This window comes from Saccostrea cucullata, unplaced genomic scaffold, assembly GCF_032062105.1.
Source record: "Saccostrea cucullata isolate Sc308-1 unplaced genomic scaffold, CSIRO_AGI_Scuc_v1 ctg31, whole genome shotgun sequence".
In the NCBI taxonomy this organism is placed as follows: domain Eukaryota; kingdom Metazoa; phylum Mollusca; class Bivalvia; order Ostreida; family Ostreidae; genus Saccostrea; species Saccostrea cuccullata.
This window is the reverse complement of record NW_026918875.1, coordinates 222,860-236,978: the sequence shown is the minus strand read 5'-3', so window position 1 is coordinate 236,978 and position 14,119 is coordinate 222,860. Positions and strand designations below refer to the sequence as shown.

The 14,119-nt window shown below is 36.9% G+C and overlaps 1 protein-coding gene across 1 annotated transcript in view; it reads left to right on the top strand.

Moving 5' to 3' along the window:
* The window catches only part of LOC134273581 (DNA-dependent protein kinase catalytic subunit-like), a 76,466-nt gene that overhangs the window by 25,302 nt on the left and 37,045 nt on the right, over nucleotides 1-14,119 (top strand). The window contains 24 exon segments of the mRNA XM_062755777.1: nucleotides 235-364; nucleotides 460-552; nucleotides 646-710; nucleotides 855-957; nucleotides 1,794-1,921; nucleotides 2,027-2,234; nucleotides 2,657-2,838; nucleotides 3,416-3,584; nucleotides 5,099-5,164; nucleotides 5,313-5,492; nucleotides 8,917-8,991; nucleotides 9,115-9,249; nucleotides 9,697-9,813; nucleotides 10,245-10,382; nucleotides 10,722-10,873; nucleotides 11,023-11,154; nucleotides 11,578-11,811; nucleotides 12,019-12,168; nucleotides 12,341-12,514; nucleotides 12,653-12,679; nucleotides 12,838-12,900; nucleotides 13,069-13,279; nucleotides 13,438-13,597; nucleotides 13,864-14,079. Of these exon segments, the coding sequence (XP_062611761.1) occupies nucleotides 235-364; nucleotides 460-552; nucleotides 646-710; nucleotides 855-957; nucleotides 1,794-1,921; nucleotides 2,027-2,234; nucleotides 2,657-2,838; nucleotides 3,416-3,584; nucleotides 5,099-5,164; nucleotides 5,313-5,492; nucleotides 8,917-8,991; nucleotides 9,115-9,249; nucleotides 9,697-9,813; nucleotides 10,245-10,382; nucleotides 10,722-10,873; nucleotides 11,023-11,154; nucleotides 11,578-11,811; nucleotides 12,019-12,168; nucleotides 12,341-12,514; nucleotides 12,653-12,679; nucleotides 12,838-12,900; nucleotides 13,069-13,279; nucleotides 13,438-13,597; nucleotides 13,864-14,079 (3,308 nt within the window).

Sequence of the window (14,119 nt, the reverse complement as noted above, 5' to 3'; positions counted from 1 at the left end):
GTAAATATTATGAGCAGTTTTCTTTTAATAGTAAATTCTCAGTATTTGTCCACTGCTTTGTATTGTATTCAATTTTTCATGCACATTATATTAATTGTATTTTTAGATCAATAAGAAAATTACCTCTGATGATCTTTCTTTATGGATATTTTAAGAAATGGAATACTTAAATGGTTAAGCGGTTAAAAAGGTATCAGTAAGACTTAAAATAAAGTTCTTAATTATTTTCCTTAGGATTGGTCCAAATGTCGTTACATCTGTGGTCAAGCATTGGAAATCTATCTCTGTCTGGTGCTTAGCAACCACCGATTTACACAGTATGGCCATGTTACTACTCACCAAACTGGTGCTCCTGGACAGCAAGGTACTTTGTTTTGCATGAAAAGTAGTCCCCTTTTTGATAGGACCATCTTAATATGTAGGTGATGTTACTGATTTGAAGCACTTGTTTGATTGTAGGTGGTAACTGACACCGGTAGTAAACACTTTGAAGAAGTATTTGACACCTATCTCAAGATGTTAACAGAAACCAAAACAACTTTATCTGTTAAGGTAGGAGCCCTCTTGTCATAAACAGGATAAAAGTTCACGTATGTCTCTATGGAATGATTTTTTACACCTGTTTCCACACTTTCTGATTTTCAGTGCAGAATGCTAGAACTTTTGCCATTTTTTGCCATACTACAAGAACCACACTTGAAAAAACTGAAGTAAGTGTTGACTTTGCATGTTAACAGAAATTATTTACATAAATTTTACTAAATGGCCATGTTTTTCTTTTAGAATTTATCATAAGTGTAGATATCTATGTTATGCAGTAGATAATAAAATTGATGATCAAAGATTCTTTACAGGCAAAGCTTGAACAGACTTGTGGCAGACCATTTTCCAGTGAAGAGCACCGATCTCCCAGAATCCAGTCCTCAGTTCAAAGACTACATTGCTGCAGTAGACAGGGTAGGATTATTATAGACAAAACAAAACTAAGGCTGTCTCATAACAACACTGACATTTTTCATAATTTTTTTCATAAAAACAAGAAGGAGTCAAAGTTACTTGCAAACATTTTAATAAATTGCCTCAACTACCCTTTGATCAGAAAAAGACAAGAATTTACATGGTGCATAAATATGTATTGATTGAAAATTTGGTATTCCTGCATTAAATAGATACACAGGACTGCAGAAATTAGAGTCAATATGTTTAAACTATCTTGAAATTAAAATTAATAAATTGGACTAATTAGAGAGGTTGAGATTTCAAACGTGTACCTGTACTGGTACGTCTAGTAGGGGTATAACCTAAATTCTGTGTGTATTACGTCATCAATTTTAGTGACATCAAGATTGCTACATGTTCTTAGATCTTGTAGAATGACATCTACATGTAATTGAAAACTTGTAGTTTTATTCATGAAAATTAGTCAATTTATGTGTGAAATTGTAGTTGTTAACTATTATTTAGGATGTCTAGTTTCACAAGCACTTATTTTCATCATGTTTTGCTTACTAATTCAAATCAAACTGACGTCACAAAACTTTAAAGAAACTTTTTGTAGAAACAAAAGACGGCGATCGCGGTGTGCACGTACTGTTACATGTCATTAAAATCTCAACAGACAAATTATAAAAACGTGTACGTCAAAGTATAGGCACACATACATGTACATGTTTAAGATCTCAACCTCTCTGTTAACTTGATATATGCTACTTGTATGAGTTCTACATTCATTCCAGTTTTTAAGAAGTGATTTATCACCAATGTTATTAATCATCTTAATTAACCCTCTTTAGTTGCTGACCAGTCTGGAGTTGTCAGGGAGTGAGATGTTGTTGGAACTCCTGATCAGCATCTTCTGTAGAGAAACCAAACATGTGCACGAGACAAGGATACAGGAATCCATCAACAGGTTCACAAAAAGGTAGGACCAGAAAACAGGCGAAATTTTTTAAAAATGTTTGACTTTACTTATAAATTTTCCTCTCATCCCATCAAAATTTTTCATTTTGACAATGGGACATTTCAGGTTACCAGCAGCCAAGCAGAAGTCTGCCGTGGACGTGGCCTATAATATTTTTTGTCAGGAGAAGCGGTACCCTGCAGAAGTTAGGAGGATCACTATAGAGAAGGTGGCCCTCCCGCTACTGAGACTGGTCCACAAGTCCGCCCTGATCGAGTTCTTCACTGACCACATGAATGACCTCAGAGCAGCAGTAGAAGCTAAACTTTCCAAGGTCAGTTAATATGAAGGTCATCAATAAATAGAAATTTTTGAAGTCTTCTTTTTGTTATGTGGATATCTTTTCCTATGTGGTACAGGTCATGGCTTGTATACATATGATATAGAAAAAATTAAGAAGAGAATAAATACATGTACATGTGTATTAAGTTCTTTGAAGAAAATGAATGAAATTTAGTTTTGGGGAATCATTTAAATCATTGAAAGAGGCTAAACATGGGAATGATGTGTATATAATTGTTTTATGTCCCACAGGGACTATGCAAAAATATTCAGTACATTGTATCTGCATAAAGTCTTATGATTGTGTTGAAATTATAAATTTACATCTAAGATGACAGTGGAAAATTTTTCGTGTCCATGTGGATAAAGAAATCTATCCTATGCTTCCTAGATCAGACCTCTCTGTTATTACAGGGCCCTGGGCCGGAGAACCAGTTAACATCCAAACTCTGCAGTTTTCAGCTGCTGGAATTAATGTACGGTCGACTGAGTAAGGAGGAGGTGTTTGGTAAAAGCTCAGCTTTAAACAAGAAATTCTGTGATGTGAGGTGTGAATCGGTGGATACAGGCAAAGAAATGACTCAAATCATAATGAAGTAAGTACTGTAAATCACTTTTTATTTGCGAGAACTTTATTTTCGCATAATTACGCAAGGCAGGGTGCTCGCGAAAATATGATTCTCGCGTAGAATAGTATTCCTATGGATTATGTAAAGCAATCACCACAATTCGTGAAAATTTTGTCTTGCTCATAAAGTGGCAATGACTATCTCGCCTAAATAAGGTGTCGTGAAAATTTAGTGATCTGCAATAATTATACCCCATGCAACAAGTCTGTCAGCTCTGTTTTTGTCAGCACAACTCATCTGCAACTGCTGCACAGAATTTCATCAAACTTTGCAGATATATAGGACATATTGTGTAGATATGCATATTTGCCAGGAAAATCTTATTCCTGTATTTTCTTAGAATTTTGGCAATTTTCAACTTGCCATATCTTGAATATAGTGGAACTTGAATTTTGATCATGATTTTACCTAATTATCATCAATATGAAACAGAACAGGTCTTGACTACCAAGGATTCACATGAATGAAATTCTTAACCACCCAAATGTCAAATTGATACTTGAGAGAAATTGGCTATAAGTTTATTATTATGTCTATACTGTAGGACAGCACATGCAGCTAAGGGTGAGGATGTGAGGGGGGAGACTAGTTGTACAGAACTGAGGAGACAGTACCACTGTGCTGCCTATAATCTACTGATAGCCATACTCTCCAGTACACAGAATGAAGCCAAGTTCTACACCGCATTCCTCTTCAAGGAGGACGAGGCCAAAGTATGTCATTATACAATACCTCTAAAGTGACTAGTATATGAGAGTATTTTATAAAATTTGGGTTTCTATAATATAGGATACATTTTTATTGTGTTTGAAGCATACATGCCAACTTTCCCGATTTAGGCGGGATTCTCCCGATTTTACCCTTTCATCCCGCCTTCCCGATCGGGAGAGAAAAATTGCCCCAATTTCCCGATTTGAAAAAATTCAGATTTTCAGTTTCCCTACCGCCGAATTTTGTCAATTGGGATAAGAATATCAGAGTTGTTTATTCAATGCACACAGATAAGTCTCATTGTTTATTTAGCATGCAGAGTTAATTAGCCACAGTAAATCACTTCTCGCTTCAACGCACACGCTGCTGTCCAGGTACAGGTAGCTTATAGCCTGGAGCAGTTAGGGGACTAATCTTGTTCAGTTTGAAGGGGTTTGTGAAGTGAAACACATAGATTAAGGGCTTAATTATTAGGAATTGTATTAAAAACAAAAATTAAAATCAATAAAATGATAATCAAACAATAAAATTGGAATCCAAGAAGATCGTTTTTTTGAAAACGAAAGTAGAAAATTTCAAAGCATATATAGCTGCTGATTTTGACTGCTAATAATAAAATCATTGTATAGTTTGTCAATTAAAAAAAAAAATATTGAAAATAATTTAGATTAAATAATACTCTCATGTTAAGTACACTAAACCCCCCCCCCTGTTCTCCCATAGATCATACTCATATTGTACATTGTATTTCTTTGTTAAATATATGTCAAGGAAATACCAGAGACCCATATGGCATTACCAAGACTGCAAAAGTTAATCATGTTCATGATGTAGTCTTTTACAATTTTAATTTTTCTTTGGGATGGGTGGGAGTGGGGCTTGTGTTAAAAAATTCATCATGATTTCTCCAAATTGTTTTGTGTGTGAGATAAAAATAATCATGCAGTGTCTATATACTTACTTATAGAAAATAAAGTGACACTTGATTTTAAGGGTACATACCAGAAACAAAATGTAAATTGATAGAATAGAGTGACAACTATTAAGCAAAGATATTTAAATTTGGAAAAAATAAAACTTTAATTTGTATTGAATTATTTGTGCTGCATTAATAAGTGCTATCAATATTATAATTTAAAAAAAAGTATTTCATAATCATTTATTTTCACGACAAAATGTCGCGAATTTAAAGCTTTGAAAATTGTCGTCACGCGCAAAATCCCCCATGGGAATTTTCAAAAGTTGGCATGTATGTTGAAGCCTGGCGTAATGCTCAGATAAAACAATTTTTTATGTTACAGGATGAAATGATCAAGTAAATATAGGAAAACTGTAAATTTCCTTGATTGATATATAAACCACTTTAAATGTAAATGAGCCATCTAAATGAAGAAAATATTCTCAGCAAGTGAATAAATTCTGCCAGTAAATCTCTGTGACAAATAGAGCAATAGTCTTACTCCTTTACACTTTTTGAGCATTCATGATATTAATTTTGATTTTGATTGTATTGTAGGGACAGTTTGTTTATGACAACTTGGTTGACAAGGAAAAATCCTATGAATTTACTTCTGAACTGAGGGTAAGAGGAGACATCTTTCAAATAAATGATAATTAATATTATCCAAGCATACTATTGAACATTTTGCAAGGCTGAATTATTTTTGATGTGAGAAAGACAGATTTTATTAACAATATCTAATAGGTAGTTTTGTCATTTTTCTTTCAAGGCACCTTTGTCCAGAAAGAAGCAGTATGTATCAATAAGAAATGAAGTAAAGAATAGTGAACTACAGAATGGGGAGGCAGAGGGAGGGACCAGCTCCTCCCTTCATTTGGCCTCTCAGTACCTGGCTGACAGCAGTCTGAGTGAAGACCTCAACCAGTACGACTTCACAGCCACACCCCAGGTAATATCAATCAATCAAAGCCACACCCCAGGTACTGTAGATCACTAATTTTTCGCGACATCTTATTTTCGCGAGATAGTCATTGACTCTTGATTAGCGAGACAAAATTTTCACGAATTGTGGTTATAGCTCTATATAATCTTAAGGAATGCTATTATACGCGAGAATTAAATTTTCGCGAGCACACTGTCTCGCGTAATTACGCGAAAATAAAGTTCTCGCGAATAAAAAGTGATTTACAGTAATATCAATCAATCACAGCCACACCCCAGGTAATGAGAATCACAGCCACGCCCCAGGTAATGTAAATCAATCAAAGCAACACCCCAGGTAATATCAATCAATCACAGCCACGCCCCAGTTAATATCAATCAATCACAGCCACGCCCCTAGTAATATCAATCAATCACAGCCATGCCCCAGATATTGAGAATTAGGGCTGAAACGATACACCCCCTCCACGATACGATAAGTATTGCAATACTTGTGTCACAATTCAATTTTTCAAAACGATACAATTTAAGAAAGAAACTATTCATAAGGTTAAAGAATACGTATTCAGATTTTAAAAAAAAAGAGTAAAAGGTGGTGATACAATAGAAATATACTACCGGGGGTATGCAATTTAAAAATTCAAGTACTAGCCCACGGGCTAGTGGCAGCAATAAAGTTACTAGCCCCAAGTAAAAAGTTACTAGCCCAAATATGGGACAAAAATTAAAATAAAACTAATGTTGAAAAAAAAAATTAATCATTGAAAAAGTCAGGGTACTAAGGTCATTCTTTTAAAAATTAAAATCTTATTCTCACTATGAAAATTAAATCATATAAAATTAATGATTATGACAGAAAATAAAAATGAATTTTAAAAAATTATCTGAAGATTTTTCCTTTTCTGATTATTTTGCACTAGCTCATTTAGAATGAAATTAAATTCATTTTGTTTGCATATTAAATCCTTAAATACACTAGAAATATATTTCATGTGAATCACACTGATCTTTCAGTTGATTGAGTGATGGTAAATAATTCACTGAGATATCTGCATGTATTTACAATAAACGGAGGAATGGAGGAAATTCGGATTAGGAAAGAAATGATCGTTTTTGGAAGTAGATAAGTCAGGAAGTACTGCAAAATGGAGAAAATTATGGAGATTTAATGACAGTAGGAGCATGCTGCCTGGAAAATATTCACTGGTTGGGAATTTGATAGCAAAAAATGAGTAAAATACCGGTTGTGCTTTTCATGTATTACATGCGTAGTTATAATTTTTGCTAGCCCGAATTTACTAATTTGTTAATTGCACATCTCTGATACTTGTGGTTCCGTTGAGTAAGAACACTTTATTCGTATAAATAATAGAAGTAGCAGCCTACTCTGAAACTTTACCGTCTCAATTTTCTCCCTCGTGTGTGTCAAACTGTTAAAATAAGGTCGAACCCGATCTATTTCAAAGAGTTAATCAGACCCCGATTATAAAAAACGTATCGAACCGAAAATCGAGATGGTGAATCGAACATTGAACCGAGCACTTATATTGAACAATATCGATATTTCGGTGAATCGTTTCAGCCCTAATGAGAATCACAGCCACTCCCCAGGTAATGTCAATCACAGCCACTCCACAGGTAATATCAATCAATCAATCAAAGCCGCTGTCCAGGTAATGTCAATCACAGCCACACCCCAGGTAATATCAATCAATCAAAGCCACATCCCAGGTAATATCAATCAATCAAAGCCACGCCCCAGATAATGAGAATCACAGCCATACCCCAGGTAATGTCAATCAATCAAAGCAACACCCCAGGTAATATCTATTAATTCAAGCCACACCCCAGGTGATATCAATCAATGAAAGCCACATCCCAGGTAATATCAATCAATTAAAGCCACACCCCAAGTAATGAGAATCACAGCAACTCCCCAGGTTATGTCAATCACATCCACTCCCCAGGTAATGTCAATCACAGCCACTCCATAGGTAATATCAATCAAAGCCACACCCCAGTTAATATCAATCAATCAAAGCCACACCCCAGGTAATATCAATCAATCAAAGCCACACCCCAGGTAATATCAATCAATCACAGCCACACCCCAGGTAATATCAATCAATCAAAGCCACACCCCAGGCAATGTCAGTCAATCAAAACCACACCCCAGGTAATATCAATCAATCAAAGCCACACCCCAGGTAATATCAATCAATCAAAGCCACATCCCAGGTAATATCAATCAATCACAGCCACACCCCAGGTAATATCAATCAATCACAGCCACGCCCCAGGTAATATCAATCAATCACACCCACACCCCAGGTAATATCAATCAATCAAAGCCACACCCCAGGTAATGAGAATCACAGACACTCCCCAGGTAATGTCAATCAAAGCTACTCCCCAGGTAATGTCAATCACATCCCCTCCCGAGGTAATGTCAATCACAGCCACTCCCCAGGTAATGTCAATCACAGCCACTCCACAGGTAATATCAATCACAGCCACTCCCCAGATAATGTCAATCACAGCCACTCCCCAGGTAATGTCAACCACAGCTACTCCCCAGGTAATATCAATCACAGCTACTCCCCAGGTAATGTCAATCACATCCCCTCCCGAGGTAATGTCAATCACGGCCACTCCCCAGGTAATGTCAATCACAGCCACTGCCCAGGTAATGTCAATCACAGCCACTGTCGAGGTAATGTCAGTCACAGCTATTCCCCAGGTAATGTCAATCACAGCCACTCCCCAGGTAATGTCAATCACAGCCACTGCCCAGGTAATGTCAATCACAGCCACTGTCCAGGTAATGTCAGTCACAGCCACTCCCCAGGTAATGTCAATCACAGCCACTCCCCAGGTAATGTCAATCACAGCCACTCCCCAGGTAATGTCAATCACAGCCACTCCACAGGTAATATCAATCACAGCCACTCCCCAGATAATGTCAATCACAGCCACTCCCCAGGTAATGTCAACCACAGCTACTCCCCAGGTAATATCAATCACAGCTACTCCCCAGGTAATGTCAATCACAGCCACTCCCCAGGTAATGTCAATCACAGCCACTCCACAGGTAATATCAATCACAGCCACTCCCCAGATAATGTCAATCACAGCCACTCCCCAGGTAATGTCAACCACAGCTACTCCCCAGGTAATATCAATCACAGCTACTCCCCAGGTAATGTCAATCAAAGCTACTCCCCAGGTAATGTCAATCACATCCCCTCCCGAGGTAATGTCAATCACAGCCACTCCCCAGGTAATGTCAATCACAGCCACACACCAGGTAATGTCAATCACAGCCACTCCCCAGGTAATGTCAATCACAGCCACACCCCAGGTAATGTCAATCAATATGACTTCACAGCCACACCCACTTATTGTCAGTCACAACTTTTATTTATTTTTAGATGTCAGAAGGATCACAGAAGGAAAAAGTGCTGACTGTTCGTAAATCTAGCTACACTGATGAAGAGGATGATTCTGTAAGCAGTTCTTGTAGCTAAGTACTGTACAAACTGTACACTTTTCAGAACATGCTTTTAAAATAAGCATAGGAATTTGTGCATTTTTGAATTTTTCATTAAAATGCCCATATCCATTGACAGGACACTAAGGTGATGGTAGAGGAGGACTATGTGGAGCTGGAGATGGATGACCTCAATCAACACGAGTGTATGGCCACCATGATAGCTCTCCTCAAACACATGCAGAGGGCCAACATCATCCCACTGGTGGAGTCGGTAAGTAGAGACAGTAAAAAAAAGTACTGTGAAATTAAACATTTTCTTGGGGAAGGGGGGTAATTTTTGTTATTTTCATCATATGAGGAGACCCATGAAAATTATGCCATCAATAAAAAAATGTGAATTTGGAATACTGTAGAAGCACATTTTCGTTGGGATAAAATTTTGTTGATTTGTCATCAAAATTAGTTTTGTTTGCATTTAACTTTGTTGTTTTGAAAGTAACCCTATTCAATATATAGTCATATAAAATTTCATGTGGGATTTAATTTCCACCATAATTGTTAACAACGAAATAAATGAAATTTAATCCCCCACGAATATTTGTGCTTTTATAGTATATAACAAAAAAAAAACTGCACATAAAATACACTGTAAGTGATTTACAGTATGCAGCATAGGTTTGTGGCCTTCCAGAAGTAAAATCAGTACTTTTATTTTTAGGGTGTGGTACCAGAACTACCAGCCTGGATGAAATGTCTGAATGATAAACTGAAGAATCCAAGGACCCACATTAACATCAAATATTTCATTGCCAAACTCATCATTAATACTGCTGAGGTAAGTGGATATTGATCAACCATGACAATACAACTGTGTACTGTTTGTAAAATAGTGAAGTATCAGTGGTGTTTAAATTTTCTGAAATTTAACATTTACATGTGCAAGTCCATGTACTGTAAACCAACTTTTATTCGTGACGACTTTATTTCACGATTTACTGGGGGTGGGGGGTGGGGCGAACTAGTTCATGACAATTAATTTTCGCGATCAGGCCTTTTTTTTTTGATCTGTTGATAATAGAAAGAGAGACTTTAAGGACCAGTTCACGGTGAGAAATATTTGCGATGACGAGTCTCTCGCGAACCTTCCTAATATTTCTCGCACGTGAATAAAAGTTGGTTTACAGTATATGCAGAATCTGTCATTAAAGTTACAGCAGTCAGGTGACTGTTTACAATGAAGTGTATTGCAAATGACGTATCTTTCAGATATTCCGCCCCTATGCCAGAGACTGGATCCGCCCGCTGACACAACTGATCATCAGTGCTCCATTCACCAGTCTTAACTACTTTGTTATAGATATAATAGTCACCATAATGTCCTGGCATCAAGTAGCCATTCCACAGGTAACAAGGGCAGATCACTCACTATTACACATGTATGTATTAAATATATAGATCTCAATCTATAATGAATTATATTACAAATTTTTCAATACAGTATGACATTCTTATAATGAAGTGTAAGAGACAATTTTATTTCATCTGAAACAAAAGGGAATGGAAATTACTTTGTTAAGTTGTAAGTTCATTATAAGTCTGTCTGTTCTAGCTGTGCTTTACTGTACTTGTTTTAAAGGTAATGCTGTACCTTTATCACTTACCTTGAATTTTGTTTCGGTGTGATTATAGTGTGATTATTTAATTTCTTGAATATAAACTGAAATGTTTTTCTGTAACTTTTAGGACACAGTAGAGGACCGTGCTATGTCCAGTCGGCTGGTGGAGTTTGTGATGGGCTACGTGTATAACGATACCAGACCTGTGTATCGTAATAACCTAGAGCTGCTGAAGACCCTACTACAGGTGTGGAAGGACCGTGTGGAGGTACCTTACAGGTAAGTAATTAACAGATCATCATATTACACAGAGAGTTGCTTTGGTATTGGTAGGTCTTTGTGAATGTCTTTACTGTTGTTGAGACATTTTTTTTCAGTTTGATAGTTTTGCAATCAGATATACAATAATCATTCTCCGTTCTTTGAAGCATTGTGTACAAACATCTGAAGCAGCCAGATGAGACAAAGAAGGAGAGCTGTGTGGGGGTACAGCTGATGGGGGTGGTCCTGTCCTGTAAGTTCCCTCCGTACGCCCCCACAGCACCTGTTGACCAGGAAAAGTAAGTTACACAGTGGATCGGAGCAGTTGCATGCAGTGCATGTACATTTTAAATGGAATTTGAAAATATACTATTATTATTTGATCCCTCCACAAAAGTCTATTGAATAGAATACCGTATAAGCAGAATTTTTAAAGAGGATTTAATTTTGGTATTATTAGCGAGGGTGCTGAGATGGCTAATATTTAATATCGCTAAAAATTAATTGCGTTTTATTTGTTATACCTTCTTTAGTGAACATTTTAAAATTGCTAAAATAACATCTCGCTAAAAATAAAATACCATTTTTTTATGGCCGAATCGCTAAATTTGCGTCTCGCTAAAATTTCCACTTATACGGTATTTCCTGGGTCTACTTGAAGCATTTCATGCATAATTGCATCTCTAATTTGTTTTAACACAAATGTCTTTCTTTGTGTATAGATTCTTTATCACTGTGGCTCAGTACATGAGGAATCGTTACAAAGCGGTTTATGCAGCCACAGCAGAAGTGGTGGGAATGATCTTTAAGTTCCTGGCAGACAAGGAGAGGCAGACAGAAGGAACCTTCCATGATTATGTTGTCAATCTGATGAATTCCCTACAACAGAGCAACCCGTCTAACTTCCTCCTCTGTATTCACAGAATGCATCTACACTACCCTCCCATAGCTGACAGGTAGGTTTTTTTCTAGTAGTTTATTTTTTGTCTTTGAGTGACTGAGTTTTCATTGTTCAACAGAATGTTAACTTCAAATTAGAAAATTCCTAATAGGAATTTATTGACTGTCTTTCATGCTTACTGATGCTTGAGGTCTTTGCTTGAAATTTTTAGTACTTCATTTGTACATTTATGGTCTGTGTAAGTTATCTATTTTACTTGTAGATTTATGAATCGATTATTGTTTGTTCTTCCCAATCTTCATGCCGAGTTCCGGAACCGCTGCCTGGAAGTTATTCTTACAAGGATTGACACTTTAGAAAATGTCTATGTGGAGCTTAAAAGTAAAGGACTGTTATCTTTCCTAACACACAGGTGAGAGGATTTTTCTCACATCATGCATATATTCATGTATGATGTTGTTTTGTCAAATGCATAGCTTTTATCAACATTTGTTTTTAGAATTTTTAGATTTTTAGGATGAAATTAAAATATTGAAAAGATTGGATGTAAATTACTTTTTTTTTTGGCATTTTATTATTTTCAGGGATGAAGAGACACAATTGATTGCTCTGAAAATTGTCAAGAGCATTCAAACCAAACTACAGCCTGGTGAAGTGTCGGAGTTACTGCCCCTGATCTGTGGGTTCAGCATCAGCCCCAGTATATCCTGCCGTAACGTCATGTATGACATTCTGATGTGGGTCTACGATAACTACAGGTAAAGAAAGCAAATATGAAGGCCTTTAACATTACTACAATTGTGTCGAGAAAGAAGGGATATGGAAGTGAAATAAAATGACAACAGTACTATTTCTCTTTTGATTGTCAAACTTTGTAATCAAATTGACTTTTACAGAGAAGATGAGAGTGAGACAGCTAATACTGGATTTTCTTTTACGGTTTTACGGAAAACGAGTGAGGACACCCCCCCCCCCCACTTTCCCCCACTGTTTTCCCTAAAATATTTGAAAAATCATTTTAATTTTTTATTTGTTTGTCATTCTTTTTAATTTGCCTTTTTAATCCCCCCTTCTTTCCTTTGATCATGCAGCAGACAAAAGAGACCCTGCTTAAAGGACTAGGGGATGAGGATCTACAGTGCAGGTAGGGGCAGACTGACACACAAAGGAAGAAACCTAGACAGTCAAAATTCTCATTCATATAGTTCACTGATACCCAAATTTTGCTTGGTTTATATTGATTTACATGGGTATGTGAAGAAAGAATCAGGTACTTTGAATTCAAGTACATATTTCACTTGATTATTTATAGACTGCTGGTACAGAATTTCTGGAGTAGTGAATCAAGAGTTCCAGGGAACACACTGGACAGACTAGTGGCCATGTTGGAAGCTATGTATTCACCTGTCACAGAGAAACAGTTTCTGAGCTACGCCACAAATCTTGTCCTAGAAATGACGTCAAAAAGTCCAGACTACCAGAGAGAAATGTTTGAGTCACCTCTAGAGGACTGCAAATTCCAGGTACTGGGAAGGCCAGGTGGATCAGTAGTAGAGCACCTATCAACAGTTTAGGTGGCCCAGTTTGAATTGGTCTGATCTGTCACATTTCCATCCTGTTATAATTGGATTAGCTTATAATAATACATTTGCATAAATATCTGTAAATGAATACATTACAGGACTATAAAGTGAAGTCGTCATGGAGACAGAGACATGCAGCCATGACACCACTGTTTGCCAACACCATGGCAACCCAGAGTATGATGGAGGAGGATGAGAGTTTTAGTGGAGAGATCAGAGCTACACAGGATGTCCCACAATTCACTGCCACACAGGATGGTAGGATAGCTTGTGAAGAGTTTCAGAAAATTTTTTAAATTGTCTTTGTGTATTAAACAGTGCACACTTAATTGTAATGTCTCAGGGTAAAATGAGATGAACAGGTACATGTTCCTTGACAGTTTTTAAGTATAATGAAAAAATACTTATGCATTTAATATGAAAAAAAAACAGCTGGAAGCTTTATGCTACTTTATCGATATATATATATATTGAAACTGAATAACCTTGTAAGTAAAATACTTCATGTTTGTGATTTTGTTCAGCTTCAAAAGCCCCCTTTAACTGGTTGACTGGGAGTAGTTTAGACACATTCACTGACTACAGTACAGTGGGATCAGAGACCTCCAGCTCCCTACTGTTTACTGTGGGAACACAAGACATGGCCATCAGGGCCCGACTGAAGCCCAGCAGAAAACCTGGAGCAGGGTTCGGAAGGCCTCGAGCAGGAACCAGCAAAGCTCCTGAGAGAACCAGCAAAGGTTTGCATCACAATTGAATATCCAAATTTAGTATATAGTC